The 20,830-nt window shown below is 41.3% G+C and overlaps 1 protein-coding gene across 4 annotated transcripts in view; it reads right to left on the bottom strand.

Moving 5' to 3' along the window:
* Window positions 1–20,830, bottom strand: part of LOC141258085 (anosmin-1-like) — a 97,717-nt gene that overhangs the window by 53,640 nt on the left and 23,247 nt on the right. For all 4 annotated transcript variants that reach the window (XM_073673093.1, XM_073673095.1, XM_073673096.1 and 1 more), the window contains exons 2-6: window positions 16,753–16,993; window positions 12,469–12,516; window positions 7,274–7,336; window positions 3,201–3,408; window positions 2,588–2,772 (exon numbers count right to left, since the gene is read on the bottom strand). In XM_073673093.1, the coding sequence (XP_073529194.1) occupies window positions 2,588–2,772; window positions 3,201–3,408; window positions 7,274–7,336; window positions 12,469–12,516; window positions 16,753–16,992 (744 nt within the window). In that variant the 5' untranslated portion in view covers window position 16,993. The remainder of the gene's footprint in view (window positions 1–2,587; window positions 2,773–3,200; window positions 3,409–7,273; window positions 7,337–12,468; window positions 12,517–16,752; window positions 16,994–20,830) is intronic.

Raw genomic sequence — 20,830 nt, 5'->3', positions numbered from 1 at the left:
ACAGCCTTCCATCCATAGATTCTGTCAGTTGCTTGATCTGTTTTCGATCAACATTGCGTGCAGCAGCCACCACAGCCTCCCAGACACTGTTCCGAGAGGTGTACTGTTTTCCCTCCCTGTAGATCTCACATTTTATGATGGACCACAGGTTCTCTATGGGGTTCAGATCAGGTGAACAAGGGGGCCATGTCATTATTTTTTCTTCTTTTAGACCTTTACTGGCCAGCCACGCTGTGGAGTAGTTGGATGCATGTGATGAAGCATTGTCCTGCATGAAAATCATGTTTTTCTTGAACGATACAGACTTCTTCCTGTACCACTGCTTGAAGAAGTTGTCTTCCAGAAACTGGCAGTAGGTCTAGGAGTTGAGCTTCACTCCATCATGAACCCGAAAAGGTCCCACAAGTTCATCTTTGATGATACCAGCCCATACCAGTACCCCACCTCCACCTTGCTGGCGTCTGAGTCGGAGTGGAGCTCTCTGCCCTTTACTGATCCAGCCTCTGGCCCATCCATCTGGCCTATCAAGAGTCACTCTCATTTCATCAGTGCATAAAACCTTTGAAAAATCAGTCTTAAGATATTTCTTGGCCCATTCTTGACGTTTTATCTTATGTTTCTTGTTCAAAGGTGGTCGGTTTTTCAGCCTTCCTTACCTTGGCCATGTCCCTGAGAATCGCACACCTTGTGCTTTTTGGTACTCCAGTAACGTTGCAGCTCTGAAATATGGCAAAACTGGTGGCGAATAGCATCTTGGCAGCTTCACGCTTGATTTTCCTCAATTCATGGGCAGTTATTTTGCGCCTTTTTTGGCCAACACGCTTCTTGCGACCCTGTTGGCTATTTGCCATGAAACGCTTGATTGTTCGGTGATCACGCTTCAAAAGTTTGGAAATTTCAAGACCGCTGCATCCCTCTGTAAGACATCTCACAATTTTGGACTTTTCAGAGCCCGTCAAATCTCTCTTCTGACCCATTTGCCAAAGGAAAGGAAGTTGCCTAATAATTAAGCACACCTTATATAGGGTGTTGATGTCATTAGTTAACACCCCTCCTCATTACAAAGATGCACATCACCAAATTTACTTAATTGGTAGTTGGCGCTCAAGCCTATGCAGCTTGGAGTAGGACAACATGTATAAAAAGTATCATGTGATCAAAATACTCATTTGCCTAATAATTCTGCACACAGTGTAGATCACACCTGACTACTCATGACATTTGAATATGTGGCAAAATAAAATTCATAAAGTAAGAATCACTATATACTGTAAACTTGTCACACACAATGGGGTTGTCTGTAATCTATTTTTAAAGACAACTGCAGCAATGTAGTTAGATTGTGAGCATCTATCCTACTGTCAGTTTCCCTTTAAATGTGACTGGAGCAAAACGGTAGGCACTTAGTCGTTTAAAGAAGACCTTTCACGGCTACATCATGGAAGAATGGCTGCAGAGCTGAGAAAATGTAGGTTTTATTTTTTATTTTCCACTCTCCTCTGCGGAAATAATAGCTTGTAAAGTTCAGGTTATAATTTATGATTAATCTCTGGTAATATCCAGTTCAATTTGTCACTGGGGGCCTGTGCTTCGTCCTCTGTATTAGGTTCACCAATCTTAAGCAGACAGCAGCAAAAAGGGGAGAAAAGGACACGCCCTCCTTTCCCCACAGATCTCCGCAGCTTTTGTATAGAGATAGAGCAAAGCTGAAGAGGAGAATGATAACAGCACTCAAAAGCTTACAGTCTTTAATCACAACACAAGGGCTATCATTTTATTACTTGCCTTTTATTAAAGAGGTTTTCCAGTTTAAGAAAAGTGGATGCCAAGTGTTTTTATATATGTAACATAACAAACAGAGCTGATACTCGCCCTCTCCAGGTCTAGCTCTGGATCTCTGATGCTGGTCCGGTGTCAGGGCCCAATTAATCATTTGTGATTGAAGTCACTTTTCTTGTTTTGTGGTATTCGCTGATGGTTTGTGCACCAAATTCTTCAAAAATAGTGCACAGTTCATGAATTTGTCCCAAAATCCAAAATGCTCATTCTTTTTAGTCTTTAACTGTTTTTCTTGTGACTATTTAGCACCAAAAGTCTTAAACCCTTTAAAAATTCACGTTTGTCTAAAAATGCAGCAAATAGATAACTGTCAGAAACCTTACTCCAGACAGACTGGAGTGAGATTCGCAAAAAAAAAATTGCACATTTGGTGAAACTCGCACTTCATTAATTTGCCGAAAACCTTTGGATGAGCAAAATGATAGAGAATAGGTTTCAAATTACTCCAGAAAACTTTAGAAATAACCATGATGGTGTTAGCCTTAGTGCACCGTGACGTTATGTTAACAGTGCACATCACTGCAACAGTAAATTACTAAGCTTGGTGGCTCGTGCTGTCTCCATTGGCTTAGCCATTGAGAACAGTGATAGTCAAAAGATGAAATCCATCCATGACCTACTTGTACCTCCATTTCAGTTCAGCAAATACAAGAACATTCGCTCTTTTATGGAAGGAACCTGTCAAACAATATCAATATTTTGGGTTGATTTAGGTTTTTCCTGAGATGCTTATTATGTATGTACTGACCACAGTTATTGTCTGCCATTGTGTAGACTGATCTTCACTTGGTTGAATGCCATAATTCCATCTTCTTTGCAGGATATATAAAACTGGCTCAGCAGAAATGTTAAATCTAGATTTCCAAGTCACCTTCGTAGTCCTGTTTAAGTCCTCGTTAATTATGAATTCAATATGAGGTTTTAAGGGGACACCTGTAACACGGAGAACATTCATGAGAATAACATTCCAGAATATCTGCTTCCAGCACTACTTGTTACCAACAAAAATGTGAAAAATATTTCAAAAATAAAAAATATAAAGATTTCTCACTTCTTATTTCCAGAGTATAAATAATCGCTGTTTTAAAATAGAATTAAAATAGGGCATTTGGACCCCAGAGTGGTAATGATAAAAACAGCAGCTCATACCACAAAAAAACAAGCCTTGTTACAACTAGGTCTACCAAAAATGTGGAAAAGTTCTTGCTCTGGAAAATCAAGTGGGAAAAATCAAATGTGAAGAGGGGCCCAGCGAAGTTCTTTCACCCAAGTGCCCAGATAAATGTGGAGCCGGCACTACCTGCATCTCATGCTTATTAATGCTAGGTAAAATCTGCCCATAGTAGAGTTCTACATTATACCTTTGAACATATTGACTGGCATTTGGCAGGTGAACCCACATCCATTAGCACAACACTTCTTTGAGCCAGAACAGTCGGTGTCTGCACTGCAGCTTAGTACACAGGCAGCTGCAAACCCAGATGCTCTGTGCGGCGGCGGACAGCGGCCCTGCTTCATCACTTGCAGAGATTTCAGAAACTCACAGCTGGCTATACACTCATGTCTCTTCTGTGGAAGGCAGTAAAACACAGTACTGGTCAGAAATATACATATGAATTAGATATATCTCTGTCTGGATTTGTTATTAAGATAGTGCACCATATTTTAGTTTTTTCCATATTACGTGTATCATTATTTTAGTAGAGTACTTCATACATTCTGAGTACCAATATTCTCCAAAAAGAAGACGTGCTGTGTTTCAAATTCAGTTTTTCAGGAAATTCTAGATTTTTAGATGAAAATTATTGTCATGTCTATAAAAGTATCTGCACCTGACTTCTTTTAAACTCAGATGAACCCAGTGTCATGTTGTGACCATAAGAAAGTCGGGAGGAGGGACCCTATACTGTCCCTTGATCTAGGGAAGCCCTAGTCTATGCCTAATCCCAGGGTTACCCCTGAAAGTGGAGATGCCCGGGTCTTGTACCTCTCTGTGCTCCTACGAAATCCTATGCTGCTCCCATCCTCCCCCCGATGGAGGAAAAGGGCAGGAGTAAAAGGGTAACACTAGCTTGACAGACAGGGGGAAACCAAGGTACAATCAAACGACAGACACACAGGTTAAAATACAAAGGGAAAATGGGTACACAGTAAGGCTGTGGGCCCACGATGCGTTTTTGGTGCGTATTTGCAGCGCGTAAACGCTCCAGAAACGCATTGCATACCTTATCCCATGACTTCCTATGACATTCTGCAAGTTCTGTGCACATGGTCAGGATTTTTTCTGCGCAGATTTTACTCGCAGAAAAAATACGGACATGACCAATTCTTGTGCGTTTCTGAATGCGTATTTGCCTATACAATGCATTAGAAAAACACATGGCAAATACGCATGCAAAAATGCATCAAATAGCGTAAAAAACGCATGTAAAAACCACGTGCGTTTTTCGGCCAAGGAGATACAGAGATGCTCAGGAAAATTTCTGCTTCATTTCTGCATCATGGGCACTAAGCCTAAAGAGGTTGAAAAGCAACACAAAAGAACGCCAAAAGGGGAAAGTAGAGGTATTCACAACAAACCGCGTGCAACAATCTCAACACGACAAGAGCAAGTCTCCAGAACACTTTCTCCAATGAAGCCAGGAACAGAATGAAGATTCTAATGCTCACATGGAGGGAAGCCAGACACATGTTTAGATAATGGAAGGGTGTGGTTCCAATAAGAAGCACAGCCAATAGACCACTAGGAACTCTAAACCCTTTCCATGCCACAAGAAACCTGTTAACGCATGAATAGCCGTGTAGATTTAAAGAGGACCTGTGCTCAGCTAATCGCTGTGATCTTCTAATCTCAGATAATCCACAGGTCCCAGCAGGATGTGAAACATTCATGACACCCACCAAGCTTTTGAAGCAGAAGACGCTTCAGGAAACTGTGGCGTTTTTTTTTCCTGAAGCATCTTTTGTGTTGTTTTTTGTTGTTGTTTCCTGAGTGTTTTTCACATAGTTTTGACCACTGGCACTTTAGAAGAAGGTTTTTCTATGGTTTTTGTGACATATTTTTTTTACTGCCATACTCCAGTCATTTTTTTCACTCCATTGAATAATGAAGAAACCGTTAACATTATTTTTTTTAGCAAAAACGATGGCTATGCGGCTGTCTTCCAAGCATCTTTTAACTTTTGCATTGACTTGTATTGCAATGTATAGAGCATCTTCTGAACGGAAAACAGCAGAAGAATAAACATGTCGCTTCTTTTAACCGCTTGGCATTTTTAGAAATTTGAAGCAGTTAAAAGACATTTAAAAGCCTGAACATGTTCACAGCAAATAGTTTTTACATAGCAATGCATATGTTCATTCTTTTGAGCATTTTCTGGTAGGTTTTTCAGATGGTTTACACATCAGAATTCACTTGAAAAATATGTTGCATGCACATATCCCCTATAAATGTAGTCAGGTATTTCTCACCTCTTTGATTTATATAGGGAGAATACGGTTCTTTGGTTTTACTTTTGGCCAGCGATGAATGAGAAGCTATGGGGCCGATTCATTAAGACCACCGATGTACACGCCAATCTTAATAAAGATGCTCACTGGAGGGAGATGCGTTTAATTCATTAAGAGTGAATTAGGCATATCTTACAAGTGTTTTGCGCCTACACCAGAGATGTTACTTCAGTCAGGGACTGGAGTGTATTTCTGGTGAAATTTAAGCCATAAAAGTGGCGTACATTTTTATGAATCAGACGGGCAAGCTTAGTTTGGCCCTGTCCTGCCCATGCTTCACCCATTTTTGCAAAGTTGGTCGGCACTGGTGTGAAAATGCCAAAGTCACAAAATGTTTGCACAGCTTCCAAGTAGCAAAACATTTTGCGACTTTTTAAGGTTTTTTAAAGTCAGACCTCTGGCGTAAACACTTTTATGAATTGGGTCCTATATGCCAAATTTTTATTGTATCCTTTCAATACTTTAAGACACACGTCCATTTTGCCAATTCTATTTAACTGTAAGTTGTAATAAATCGATCCAGACATCATTTTGAACCAAACGCATTAAACTTTATTTCAGTCTGTTCTTTCAGCAAAAGATGATCAATAAACTATTTTTTTTGTCAGGAGTTACTTTTCAATATATTTCCTATTATGCGGATCACTTAAAGGGCAGCTTTACGTTTAGGCTAAAGTCATACGACCATAGATTCTCTCATGCGAGAGATTTGGATCGATTATGCAAATGACACTCGGATTAAACTCTGATCTGAGTTTTATCAGAGTGTCAGCTTAGTGTGATCCAATTCTCTTGGATGAGAGAATCATAGTGCAGGTCAGGAGAAGACGGAGAACAAAATTTCTCCATCTTCTCCATGCTGTGAGTGCATAGAAATCGGACTGCTCTCATATCACCCGAGTGCAGTTGATGTTTTCCACGCTCCCATAGACATCAATGTCCGAGTGTGCAAATCGCAGCATGCTGCAATTTTTTTCTCATACCAAATCAGTATGAGAAAAAAACTCTGATCAGCACTGCCCCATAGCATAACATTGGCCGCCATGCTATCCCATAAAATATCAGATAGCACTCGTCTGATGTATACGCTCATGTAAGCGAGCATTTACAGAGGTTCCCATTCACAAATATAAACCTCATCATTGGAAATGAGTTACAGTTTTTGTATCAAAAAGGACTTTTCTGAAATGATGCAATTCAAATTGCTTTTGAGCTGGGGAATCCCAACCAATGCCAAGAAAAGGCCAGGGATAAGGCCAACTTGTTGCTTGAAATCACTGAGAGCTATTGAAAACATGATATTTATTACCCTAACCATTATATGCACATGGATAATACTAGATTTAATATTGAAGGTGGTATTTGGAACTTTAATAATTTTCTTCCTTATGGGACTAAGAACTTACTGCCATTTAGTTGATAACCACCTGCCTGTTCTGCCGGTCGATGTTTTTTGCTCGCTCAGGTGAGAATTCTGCTGCTTCTTTTCATCTGACATCAACAAATCAGCGCCTTCTCTTGCGGTCTCTTCCAACGGGGCGTCACGCAACATCGTTGTGATTGACAGTGGATTCCCCGCAGCTAGGCAGCAGGGAACTGGCTGTCAATAAGCATGACACTGGCAGAAATGCGAAGTTTACAGAGCAGAGCAGAAGAGAAGAGAAGAAGCTGCTCTGTTGATGCCACGTCACCAGAAGCAGGAGAATTGCTGGCAGGGGCAGTCCGTGACTGCTCTGGGCCTGCAGAGATCATCGATGGGTAGAACAAGCACGTAGTTGGCAACCTGCCTGTAAGTTCTTAGCCTCATAGGAAAAAGTATTTTATAATCCCTTAAATGACCTATGAAACTTTGAAGTTTACCACATCACCAACAATAACAACCACCTTTTGTGCAGAACCGTAAGAATAATGTCCTGATTTTTACCTCACATTTCCTCATGCATTGCTTTGACATGACGTCCCACTCACTCATACATGGATGCATACACTGAAAAAAAGAAAGTTGCAGAAATCAATAGCGGAAATACAATATTTTATCATGTTACCAAAATAACCAAGACAAATGTTTTTTTCCCTGTGCTTCCTTTTTAGGTAACTTTAGGCACTCTGTGTGCTGCTGTGCGGCTCTTGACAGATTAGTTTTTCTGATTCATATGGAAACTGGAAAAAAGAACCTTTATATATCTCTGTATAAAATTAGAGGCATAGAGAGACAAAGAAGGACCTGCAGAATGTTTGCTGAGGTTGTAAAAGGGAATAATATGGTAGTATACATGACTCTGTGGTGGGAGAAAAATATGAGTTATAGGGCAGCAAAATTCCCCCAAAGGGGGCACTAAAGGCTCTGTCAGGATCGATGGAACAAATGGTGCTACATGTACTCAAGGAGCTGCACTCAAGACGACTAACATCGAAGTAGAACCTGACAAAGGCCATTATAAGTCAGGGGGCCACTGGTGTGTGAAATGCATCTCTGTTCTTATTGAAATCTGACTTAAGGTATGTGCACACGGCGTCTGGTTCAGGTGGATTTCACCTCAAACCCACCTGAAAAAGCCCCCAATAAACGTTAAAAAATAATGAAAATATACACTGCAATGTCAAAACATCTTGCTGTGCATAGGTTTTGTCTTTTTTAACTTCTTTTAACTGCTTCAGGCTTTGATAGGTTTGAAGCGGCTAGTAAAAGTGACCTGCCCATTCTTCTGGTAGCTTCCGCAAAGACGTCAAGAAAAATGGCAAAGTAGATGCTTCAGGAAAAATGCTACCAGCATTTTCAAGAAGTATCTTCTGCTTCAAAACCTATGGGGTTATGCCGGCAGCTAAAAGACACCATGTGCAGATTATAATGGAATTTTTTTTTAGGTAAAAAAAAGTCACTTGTGAATGTAGACTGAAGCAGAAAAGTTCATTTGATAATCTTCTTCTGGAGCCTAAGGGCCCCGTCACACTAAGCGATGCAGCAGCGATCCCGACAACGATACGACCTGTCAGGGATCGTTGCTGCGTCGCTAATACATCGCTGGTGAGCAGTCAAACAGGCAGGCTCACCAGCGATCAGGGGAGCAGCGATATCGTGGAAAGAATCGTTCCACGATGTCCTGCTCCCGTTACCAGCCTGCTGCAAGCAGGAGCAGGCTGGTAACTATGGTAAACATCGGGTTACTAAGTGCGCGTGTGCCCCTAGTAACCCGCTGTTTACCATGGATACCACTCTGCTACGGTGCGCGGGAGCCTCCGCGCACAGTAGCAGAGTGGTATCCATGGTAAACAGCGGGTTACTAAGTGCGCGCGTGCCCCTAGTAACCCGATGTTTACCATAGTTACCAGCCAGATCGTTGGTCCCGCTGGTCACACACAGCGATGTGTGCTGGCCAGCGGGAGGCCAACGACCAAAAAATGGTCCAGGACACTTTGCAACGATCAGCGACCTCACAGCAGGGGCCTGATCGTTGCAAAGTGTCACACACAGCGACATCGCTGGTGAGGTCGCTGGTGAGTCACCAAAACCGTGACTCAGCAGCGATATCGCTAGCGATATCGCTATGTGAGACGAGGGCTTAAGTTTTTATTGGATTCTTCCATTGTTTCGAGCACCTCACTTCAAAAGCCCCATGGCTAGTCTCCATGGTTCAGTTTGTTGTGATAACCCTTTTATCTGCCTTTGGAGGTCTGAGAAACGCTGTAGTCACTATGTTTCAGACCACAAGAGATAAAAGAGAGAGGCCTCAGGTAATATATCCTGAGCACATCAACATCCAGTGAACTTCTGTACATGTTCACTATTTCTGATAAGAACAGATATTTACTTGTCACACAAAGCATTCAAGGGACAATTACCAACATAACGAAACATGATGTGGGGATTAAAAGCAGATTTGTGCCCTATATTATATATAGCGCACATCTGGTCAGACACTCTTAATGTCTGCACTAGGAGCCACAGTTACAGCCATTAATCAGGCCATGCGTTAAAAACATACAGTTCCATGTGTCTCCGTGTGCCTTCAGGGTATCTTCAAAGTGGAAGTGATGACAATATAAAGCTTTCCATGGGGTCCTCTTTATCTGAGAAGCTCTGCAGAAATGCTTGTACCAGATTACATATCCATGTACAGCCAATACATACTAGTCATCTTCTATACAAATTGCCCGCTGGTCAGTGTTGACAGCCATCCAAGCAAATAATATTTTCATGTGGTAAAGGACCAACAAAGCTAACATTACAGGAGTAAAAGGGGGTTTCCAGGCTTACAATATTGATGACCAGTCCTCAGGGTAGGTAAGCAATATTAGATCAGAAGCAGTCCGAAACTCAGAAACCCCACAGAACAGCTGTTCAGCTCCGGCAGCAACTGTATGTAACCAGAGAACAAAGCAAAACATTGCTGATCCGTTTACTGTGTAGTCACCGTTCAAGGGTGATGCGCCCCCTGGGGCCGTGGGGTCCTCGGTAGCCGGGCCGGTCCTTTCTGGGGTGGTCACGGTGGCAGTGACCCAGTCCGTGGCCCAGGGCGGTGAAATATAGAAAAGTCAATTGGGGAATAATGTTTCGGGGATAAAGTTTGTGATGCCACCCGTGGTATGCGGCTATAGGGGGCCGCCGCTGCGGTGCAGATCCACTGGGGCTGATGGTAACGCAGCAGAGATAGTGCAGCTCTCCACGGCAGAGCTAAGCCCCAGGGCAGTATATAGGACTTGATGAGGTAGATGTTGTTATCAGGGACAGTGTAGTGCTGGGCCGGTGACGCAGCAATTAAGTCAAGGACACAGCGGGTGCAGTCTTCAAGTATTTACTCACAGTTATTAAGATGCTCCAGGTTATAACTGCCAGATTATAACCGACCACGTCATCCTGTGTCCTCCGGGGAAGTGATCCAGCCAACTCTCAGATAACTTGGCTGAACTTAAACGGGACCCCTTTCTTGTGTACCTTCCCAGGTCGTCTCTCCGCGCTGGCTCTCGCCCTCCTGCCCTGCGCCTCACACACAGTGTCCCGAGAAAGTGGCCACGGGCCTTGTTGGGCGACGTCCTGTCTGTCCCCTTTGTCCTATATGGCCACCTTTTCAGCGATTGTGTGTAGATTTTGGCTACGGCACATGAAGATACCGCAACCTCCAGTTTGCTAGCTGAGTCTTGAAGTACTCCACTAGTCTGGGGCCGGTGCCCTATTGCAGCCTGACCCCTTCACGGTCAGCGTGAACTCGGGCGTACGGGTGGACTCCGCACTTCCCATGCCCCTAGGATCCCTTCTATGTCTGGAGCCTTTCTCACTGCTCCGGTGTTCTCTCCTCACTCTCCTACTGGGCCCCTTTGACTGGGCCCCCTCGCCATCTGGACCTTACTCTACACGGTCCTCCCTTGCTCCTCTGAGCAGAACTGAACTGAACTCTTTCTAGATGTTTCCAGCCTCCTTTTATACTCTCCCTTCAGTGCTCCCCTAAACTACTTCCTCCACCCACCTCCTCTACTTAGTTCCATCCTCCTGACAGGGACCAGGCCTGTGCTCTCCCTTAGGAGCTATCTGGACCTTCCCTAATGGAGGGATGTAGTGTTGGATTTGAGTGGTTGGGTCCCGGGTAATGCTCCCTCCTTACCTGAGAGTGGGGTGCCACACCTCTGGCTGAGATGCAGTACCTCTGTGGCAACTGGACCCGCAGGGGCACCACACTGGGTACTGCAGATTAGCTCATATTCGGTTCAATATGAGCTAAACTATAGTATCAGTATTGTAAACCTGGAAAACACCTTTAATCCCTTGCAGGATTTTCATCACTTTGCCATTGTGGAGAGCAGCCACATAGAGTATCTCTTGTTCTGGAGGAACTGTCCTGTGCTGCACTACAGAGACTACCCTTTGATTTGAATGTGCACTTTGCGCCACTACAGGGAAATTGAGCATTTATTGACACATTACCCTACAAATTGTAGCCAATCATTGGGGATCCCAAGTGGAGGACACTATCTGATTCACTACATAGATAAAACTTAAGATAAAAACAAAATGAGCAAATACCCTGCAGTAAGTAAATAAATAGCAATAGTGCATGAGAATAACATAGAGTACTTAGTTAACATTGTTTTGATCAAAAAAAGTAAAAGCCATCCCACTGCGTCAAGGTGACCCTACTCGGGACGGTCCTAACCTCTAGTATTAAAATCCTACAATATGTCAAATGACATAAATGTGAATAAAGGCCGAGCAGGACTGAGGCCCTGACTATTGGACACCGAGCCATGTGGAGCTATATAAACGTGATGAACCTGAGTAGGGTCACCTTGACACGGTGGGATGGCATTTACATTTTTTTTATCAAAACAATGTTAGCTAATCACTCTATATTATTTTCATGCACTATTGCTATTTATTTACTTACTGCAGGGTATTTGCTCATTTTGTTTGTACCTTAGTTTTTGTCTGTTTAGTGGCCAGTGTGAACATGTGCCTACATGTTGCATGGATACCAACTAATATTCCAGTTAATTTCTTTTACTTTTTGCTTTAGGTTTTTTGCACTCTGTGCAAATAAGGGCATGGCCTCCCTTTTCTTTGAGCTGACTATTACGTTTATATAGCTTCCCATAGCTGTGTGTCCAATAGTCAGGTCCTGTTGTCTTGATCCGGTGCCTCCTCTCTTCCTTTAATCGCCGTCCTGCTACCTTGCTTTGTGTGGATGACGCATCCTACATCACCCACACAGTGTCCCCCATCATGCTCCTGCGCAGGCGTACATTTCTATGCGCCGGGAAAGGCCAAAGAGTGTTGAAGACCCGGAAGTAAAGCCAGTGTACTGTGGATGACATAGGACACATCATCCACACGAAGCAGGGATGGAAGATGGCATCTGTGAGCATAATAAAAGCTATTTTTTTTTTATCTGCACAGGGGATTGGGGACTTTTTTTTACAGCATTCCAGTATGCTGTAAAAGGTCCTAATAGTGGTGGCTAATTTTTACTGTAATTTCACACTTCTGTAGGACATTACATTATTGCTTGTCCATATAAAATGAGCAAACTAGGCAGGATAATTAGGCAGACCAAAAATTCAGTGTAAATAAGGCCTTAAATCAATCATCTAAAATGCTGTAACATTATTGACACATTAATGTGTACTTACTTGTGAACAGCGGCGCTTATTCCCACACCATGACAAAATGTCATCATTCTAGGATAAAAAAAGAATATAGAGTACATGATCTATGAAATCTGTTCCACAAAATAGTGATATATTCAGAAAATTAGGAACAAATATCTCAAATTTAGACTCCTTTGAACCGTTTTAAGCCCCCCATGCACATTAGACTAATGTCAGCAGCATCTGCCAATATCGACGGGTTGGGATGACACTCTAATGTATATGGGACACCGGCTAATTCATTGTTTGGAAGATGCCAGTTGGACATTTCCGATGAGCGCTCTGTTCTCCCAGAGGTGAACCGCTAGCGGACATGTTGGCAGATTTCTCATAGAGGACACAGGAGCGCTCAGCCGAATGAGCATTTCTGTGTATGGGAAAGTCGGCCGAGATGACAGCCATCTAATGTGTAAAGCCGGCTTTAGACATCTGGAATCAGTTAGTAACAAACTGTATACATGTATCATAATTTCCATTCTCAACTTATAGTGCATTTTACTTAGAAAATGTATTATTTCTTTTTCATTCATTTGTGGTGGACAATTCCCCAAAACAGGCAGCCATATTAGTTGTCAGTTTTGAAATCAGCCTTTAGAAAACTGATGGCAAAACGGTCTCTTTGACCATAAATGCTAATTTACCATCAGCTTCTAAGAGATTCATTCGTAGGCAACAACTACTATCGAAAATGTCATTATCTAAATATATTTATAAACCATAATTCAACCATAATTACCCAAACGCTGGCTCTCACTCTAAACTTCTCATAGGGCCTCATTCAGATGTCAGTGTTTCACATACACATCTGTTTTACATTCATTCTGCAGATCAAACTCTCCCATTCACTAGAATGGTTCCATAAAAAGAATGGGCAGCACTCGGAGGCCATCTGTGCGTCATACGAGTGCTGTTAAGTTTTACCGTTTCTTCTTTTTCTTTGCATATGAGAAAATGGATATCAAAACTATGGTAATATTTGACATACTGCCCTAAAATGGAAGAAAACTGGATGCAGCACACTAATGAAAAATGTCCTATTTGTTTTGTACGCCAAAAGACTATACATGTGAATGAGGCTTTAGTCACAGCCTGTACAGTACACTGCCCAAAGCATAAGAAATAGTCATGATTCCTAATGGATTTCGCACATAAAAACTACTGAAGACGAAAGTAACAGTATTGTCCAAGGCAACCAAGCACATTGCAGCTTTTTTCCAGCGCAGGTTAGAAAGTCATCTAAGAAATTGTCATAGGTGACTCTGTTATCTGCTGTAGATTACAAGGGTCGCTGTCTCTGTGCTGCCCCCATATGTGGCACAGAAAAGCATTGCTGGCTGGTTACAGAATCATTAATGTTTTGCGGTAGAGGCATTAGCAAACTCAGCATATTCACTGCAGAAAGCTCTGGGACTGGAAATTAGTTCCATACATCAGAATGGAGTCATTTCTGCAAGTCTCATCTGATGAATGGGACAGTGGGTGAATGTTCTGCATTAAGCATGTGAACATACCTTTAAGGTGGCCACACACATCGGCAGATCTAGCTAACTTTACTATAATGTGTATAGGGCCCTATGCTGTCAGTGGGGCAACAGGTAACCTATTCACAAATGCTGAAGAAGAGGCAGAGTGCAGAGCTGCCACAGCAGATGGATATGCAGCTTCTTGTTTTTGCTTTTCTCTATTATACTATAGTGCATAGAAGCTAAATCTTGGTCTTTAATATTGTCTATGCAAATTGCCTCTTCAGAGAGGAAGAGGACTTGAACTCTATAGCGCCACCTGTTGGAAGCAGCAATCCTATAAGTCATAATATTGTCTTGCATCTAACTTTTGTTTTACATACAAATACTGAATGAATCAATGATTTGATTCCCACAAGGTATGATGGTACCATATACCATGTCAATGTCTTTCTATTTGCAGTAGACCACCAGGATGGTGCAATCTGATGTTTTCGATCCATGTGCGATCTGACAAAACATCGGATTACTCTCGGACCATTGTTAGTCTATGGGCCTGTGCACATGCCTACTTTTTTCCTCAGACACAGCTGGTCCAGGAAAAAAAATCGCAGCATGTTCTAGTTTGATCCGATATTCAGATCGCACTCAGCCATGCAAGTCAATGAGACCGTGGAAAACTTTGGACTGCACTCGGATGACATCTGAGTGCAGTCTAATTTCTGTGGACTGACAGAATGGAGAAGATGGAGAAAAAATGTTTCTCCATCTTCTCATCTGATAGAATCAGATCACACTGTGATAACATTTAGATCTGAGTTTGATCAAAGTGTGATTTGAACAATTGACCTGATTCTCTCAGATAAGAGAATATACGCTCGTGTTACTTTCATATGATACAATGGGACAATAAGGCAGGATTGCAATGTTTTGCAGTCACATTATAATTTACCTGTTTGCACTACATAAAACAAGCAACCTTCCAAACACGCCAGTTTGTGAACTTAAAGACTAACCATCGTTTTAATTTTTATTTCATAACATGAAAATAAGCAACTTTGTAATACATCTTATCAGAGAAATCTGCTTCTTTCTCCTCCTGGACGGATCATTCATTCTCAATTCATAAGTAAAATGAATTTAGTGAATATAGATTTTACCATTACTGAAACAGAAGATGATAGTAGGTGCTTTTAAACTTCTATCAATAGGATGGATGGAGGAGCTAGAGGGAGACAAAGACATTCAGCTGCAAGTTCTCCTGAAAGGACAGATACAGTTCTCCATAGAACTTTATGAGCACCAACTGTCATCTCCTATTTCAGTAGTGGGAAAGTCTGTATTCACTGAAGACAGATTTTTCTCGTGAGTTGAGAATTTTTAGAATGATTTATCAGTTCACGGTTCAGGAGGACCATGAAGCTGATTTATCTAATAAGGTATATTAAAGAGTCTCTTATTTTCACGTGAACTATTTATTTCTGAAAGAAAAAAAGGGAAAATGACGGTTAGGCCGGGGTCCCACTAGCGTATGGTATACGCTACGATAGCATCCGGTGCGATATGCTAATAACACTCGGCTAATGCTCTGCTGCGAGCGGGAGCCGAATGTCGGTGCTCCGTGCTCCGATCCTCTCGCGCAGAGAAGATCGCAGCACAGCTGCCGAGGAGACAGAGAAAGTAATTTCTCCATCTCCTCTGCTGCTGGCATCGTCGGGAATCGCATTGCACTCAGGTGATATCCGAGTGCAGTGCGATGTTTCACACGCACCCATAGACTTATATGGGTGCGTGCGATCCGAATGCAGCATGCAATCACAGCATGCTGCGATTTTTCCAGCCCAATCGCAGTCTGATCGGTGCTGGAAAAAAAAACGTCCCTGAGCACAGAAACATAGGATTTAATTGGTCCAAATGCAATCCGATTTTTTATCAGATTGTATTCGTCTGATTTAATTGCCAGTGAGAGCGAGCCCTTAGTCTAAATTCCCTGCTTGGCTGATTGGCTTACATTGTATAGTTCTAAATAAAGCTCTTGGCTTGGTTGTTTGGCATATAGCTATTTCTCCCAACTCCTCCATACATATGCACACTCAGTTCATCTGAGCATGCACGCATTAAATGGAGAACAGGGGGTAACCCACTGCCAGAGCCCTCTGGTGGATTATCCTCTAGAAGAATAGAAGGACTGAGTGTTGTAATTCAAACTGCCCAATCCTTCTTCTTCTCGACATTCAGTGTCAGGGGCAAGTCAGGAGACCCCCATACACAACAGATGGTCAGTCAGTTCTACTGAAAAAGACATGTTCTGCTGACATTACACTGATGGGTATGGGGACCGTCAGTGCCTGCTGAATTATAAGTAACATGCAAATCTTAGCGACACTGAAACTTTACCTTAAATGTAGAGTCATAAATAAAAATGTTATCAAAACTTTTATTGCAGCCCTATAAATTTCAATCTATCATATCTAAGAATGAGCAAAAAAGGATGTACTCAGCCAATTTATACAATCTGTTTAACCTCATAATAATGGGACGACTGTTCCAATAAATGAAAAATCTTAGAGAATAGAAAAGAACAAATACAATAAAATATTAACTTGCTGTAGACACATTTGCGCCTAATTTATCACAAAACCTAAAACTCAAGATACGTCTGCCTGAATGAAAAGCAGTCTGGTTATTATAGATGTCTCGTAATTGATTTTTGGGTCACAACATTCATGGATACAAATCATATGAATAATGATTATTAATGAACTATGTTTCAATAATGGAAAAGAGCAGTCGATGGCGTTACCTGTAGGTTGGTGAAGGTGGCGGACAGCTGTGTGATGTGCAGGCTCAGGCAGCGGGATGTGCATCTGGCTAGTATTACTTTCTGATCAGTGTCTCCTCCATCCTTCTTCTCCACTCTCTCGCCTGCAGCAACAACCGCAATGCCATAGAGAAGAACCAGTACAAAGTCACCATTCAGTAATGCTTTGGCCATGGTCAGAGGTGAATTAGGCTCCTTCCCAGTTCTGCTCATGTGTATCATTCTGCAAGAAATGTGTATCTGAGAGGGTGATCCTTCCAGTTAAGACACTCCCCCCAAAAGTCTCCCCTAGCTTCAAACAGGACCCCCCACCATAATTTCTGCAGCAGTATAGAATTTGTCGTGTATCCCCCGCTGATCTCTGCATTGTATGATGTCAGACCCGGTGACAGAACATTTCTCCTGTTACATTTCTGTCTCTTGTAAAGTGGTTAAGCACCGAGAGAATTTCTAAGTGGCCAGCGAGGAATAAGCACTTATTATAACTTGTATTTGTGACATTTAGCAGTGTAAAAAATGTTATCAATTAAATGCTCTATTGTTTCCAAATAACTTACTGATCTTATATTGGAAGTCAAGGGGCTCATTTATCAACCAAGCAAAAGAAAAATTCAGTAAGAGGCATATTTTTGAAAAATAAGTGACATTTTTCACTGTTAATTTCTCACATTTATTTTTACCTTAATGACCCGTTGTTTTTAAGCAATTTTTGACACTTGTACTGGTGAAAGCGCTTTATTTTTTCTCCTTCATTTTCTTGTGTTGTTAAAGTATTACATTGTTTGTTTTGTAAGAAATAATGCTCCATTAAAAAAAAAAAACAAAGCAAAAACTTTTTTTTTATTATTACAAAGAATAACTTTAAAATAGAACTTATATTTGTGTACTTTATCATCTAATGTTAATTTTGATATAAAATATGGATTATTACTACCCTCCTTGAGAAGGTTAGAAAATACCTTTGTGGGACATTATTTACTCATTAGTGTTTCCTCTGAGGCTATCGGCCAACCCCAGCTCCTACTGCAGACTACAGGCTACAGCTGCCTTACCATTTCACAATTTTCCTGGTAATCATATAATGACCATGGACACGAGGCAGCATTTCATTGAACAATGTGTATACTGAGATTGAGAGGGTAGAAATTATAATGAATGGTAATATAGATGTTATGGGTTCTCTTTGTGAGGTGGATCCTCTAAGCCACACATGCCAAATCTGGCCCTCAGGGTGGTTATATTTGACCCTTGACACCAGAACCGTCACCCCTATTTGGGGCCCATTATTCTGTATGGAGGACTATGAGGGGCCATTATTCTGTATGGAGGACTATGAGGGGCCATTATTCTGTATGGAGGACTATGTGGGGCCCATTATTCTGTTTGGCGGATTATGTGGAGCCCATTATGCTGTATGGAGGACTATGTGGGTCCATTATTCTGTACGGAGGACTATGTGGGTCCATTATTCTGTATGGAGGACTATGTGGGGCCATTATACTGTATGGAGAACTATGTGGGGCCCATTATTCTGTATGGAGGACTATGTGGGGCCCATTATTCTGTATGGAAGACTTTGTGAGGCCATTATAACGAATGGAGCACTATGTGGGGCCCATTATTCTGTATGGAGGACTATTTGGGGCTCACTATACTGTATGGAGGACTATGTGGGGCCATTATTCTGTATGGAGCACTTTGAGGGGGCCCATTATTCTGTATTGAGGACTATGTAGGGCCCATTATACTGTATACTGGTTGACCCACGACTTTGTCTAAGTTTGTCATTTTGACCCTCTGTGTGTTTGAGTTTGACATCCCTGCTCTAAGCCCATTTCCAGATGGGCACACAGGTCCTGGGCGTTGATGCAGCAGACATGTAAGGCACACGGGAAACAATTACTAAGTTGAACCACAGCCATTTGGTATAAGAAAGAGTATGCCTAGTATCTCACTAATTATACAGCAGAACTCTTGTCTATATCATAGATAGAAAAAAGAATGTAAAGTACACCTCCAGGTACACAGAATAATTACTATACTACAGGAGCCAGCACAGTAATCACTATTCTAATATCCTTGCATTGCCGATTTGGCACCTAAATAGTGGCACAGACTGTGGTCAGCGTTGTCTCCCCTACTGGAGACCAAAGCCTTGGAGACAACATGAATTATTATGGATGGTACCTGCTGCTTTTTTGCCGATGCAAAATTTCTGATGCAAGTTATTTCTAAAAATTATTATTGTCCAGGCTACTTCATTATAATCTTCTTCTCTTTATACGTGAAATTCTGCATTGGCAGAACAGCAAAGTGACCACATCCAAAAAATAGGCCATAAATGTATGGTAAGGTACCATATTTGGAACACTGAACTATCAGGACAATGTGGGTCCCCAATCCTCATCCTACTACTGTATATTGGAGTAGTTTCTAGGTTTGGTCCACCCTTTACTAGGTTGCAAATACATTTACATTAGACACTTCTTCCTAGGATCACTTGTTCCTTCTTTCCTCACTGCCATATCAGTTTATTAGTTCCACAACAGATAGATCATGCAGGTCACAAAGCGGAAAAACAGATAATTTGTAAGAATTTTCACCCTATATGAGCTGTCTTTTTTGATCTGTTCATGGAATGAGATTGATGGTGATTTCCTTGTACACCCCAGAGCTGAGACACAACAGAGGATGTCTCCAAAGTCCTGCCTATGAACCTGTGACCTTTTTAACTGGCCCTCATCCCAAGCATTATCACATGCGATTAATATCTAACCTCCAAGAAGAGGAGCTGTCCACTCCTGGAGAACATCAAGTAGCAGATTCACGCCATCAAACACCACACTGACTAACAGCATTTTAATAGCAGCTAATAGACAAGGTGTCTTGATCCTTGACATCTTTAATAGTTCTTAGGTTACGGGTTCACTCTGGTAACACTTGTAATGGACATTAACCATTTATTGCCGGATGTTGTATGGCAATTGTGTGAAATCAGGCAACAAAATACCACCAGAGCCTCCTCATAATTTCATGCCCAGACATGACATTTTTACTCACTTACTGTTTAAGCTAACATTTTGTTGCTGCCTGGTAAATATCACCAATTTCACTTTGCTCTATACTAATAGTGATTTTCCTCATATTTGAACTAGGTATTTCCTAACTAAAAAAGTGATTTATTTTCCAAATCTGCCTAATGGGTATTAATAGTAGGTTATTTTTTTTCAAAATAACAAAAGAATGGCCATTTTTTATCTCAATTACTAAAACACTGTTAAAAATGTAACCTACTATCCTTCATTGCTGATCTGTCCAAAACCCCTACTCAGTTGTAATTTGCATCATATTACCCCTTTCAGTACCCTGCAATTCTTTTACTTTTGCACATTTGTTTTTTCGAACCATAACTTTTATTCTTCCATTGACACCACTGTGTGCGATCTTATTTTTTTGTGGACCGAGTTGCTTTGAATGACATAATTTATTTTTAACAAAATTAAGGGAAAATTTTTTAAAAAATTGGAATATAATTCAAAGTGCGGTGAAATTGGAAAAATCTCAATTACACAATTGATTTTTTGGCTTTTGTGACATGGCAATATGTTTCTGAAGCCAGTCCAATTACGGCAATGCCAAAATTATACTTTTTTTTTATTATTTCAATGGTTAAAAAAAGTAAGACATTGTAAAAAGAAAAAAAATAATAATTTTGTCATTTTCTGAGACCTGTAACTTTTATATTTTCCCATCCATAGGGTGGGAAGGGTTGTTTTTTATGTGCTCAGCTGTTCTTTGCATTGATTCTATGTTGTGGCTTATACAAATTTTTCATTGTTTCTTTATTGTATTTCTTTAGGGTAATGCAGCAGCAGAAAGATGGTGATTCAATGTTTTTATTTTTGGTGTTTAACATCTATTCCTTTTGCAATTTTTAAAATGCTTAAAATCCAAAGGAAATGTGCCATCTTTAACTTTAGGCCTTTTAGAGATCATTTCATCTAAGACTTGCTTAACTGTTCACAATAGCAGTAATTTTGACCGGGGGTTGCCCAAACTT

The sequence above is a fragment of the Phyllobates terribilis genome, unplaced genomic scaffold, assembly GCF_046119375.1.
Source record: "Phyllobates terribilis strain yellow unplaced genomic scaffold, ASM4611937v1 Scaffold_3__8_contigs__length_932513732, whole genome shotgun sequence".
NCBI lineage: Eukaryota > Metazoa > Chordata > Amphibia > Anura > Dendrobatidae > Phyllobates > Phyllobates terribilis.
The sequence above is the reverse complement of the archived record's forward strand: the minus strand, read 5'-3'. Positions and strand labels throughout refer to the sequence as shown.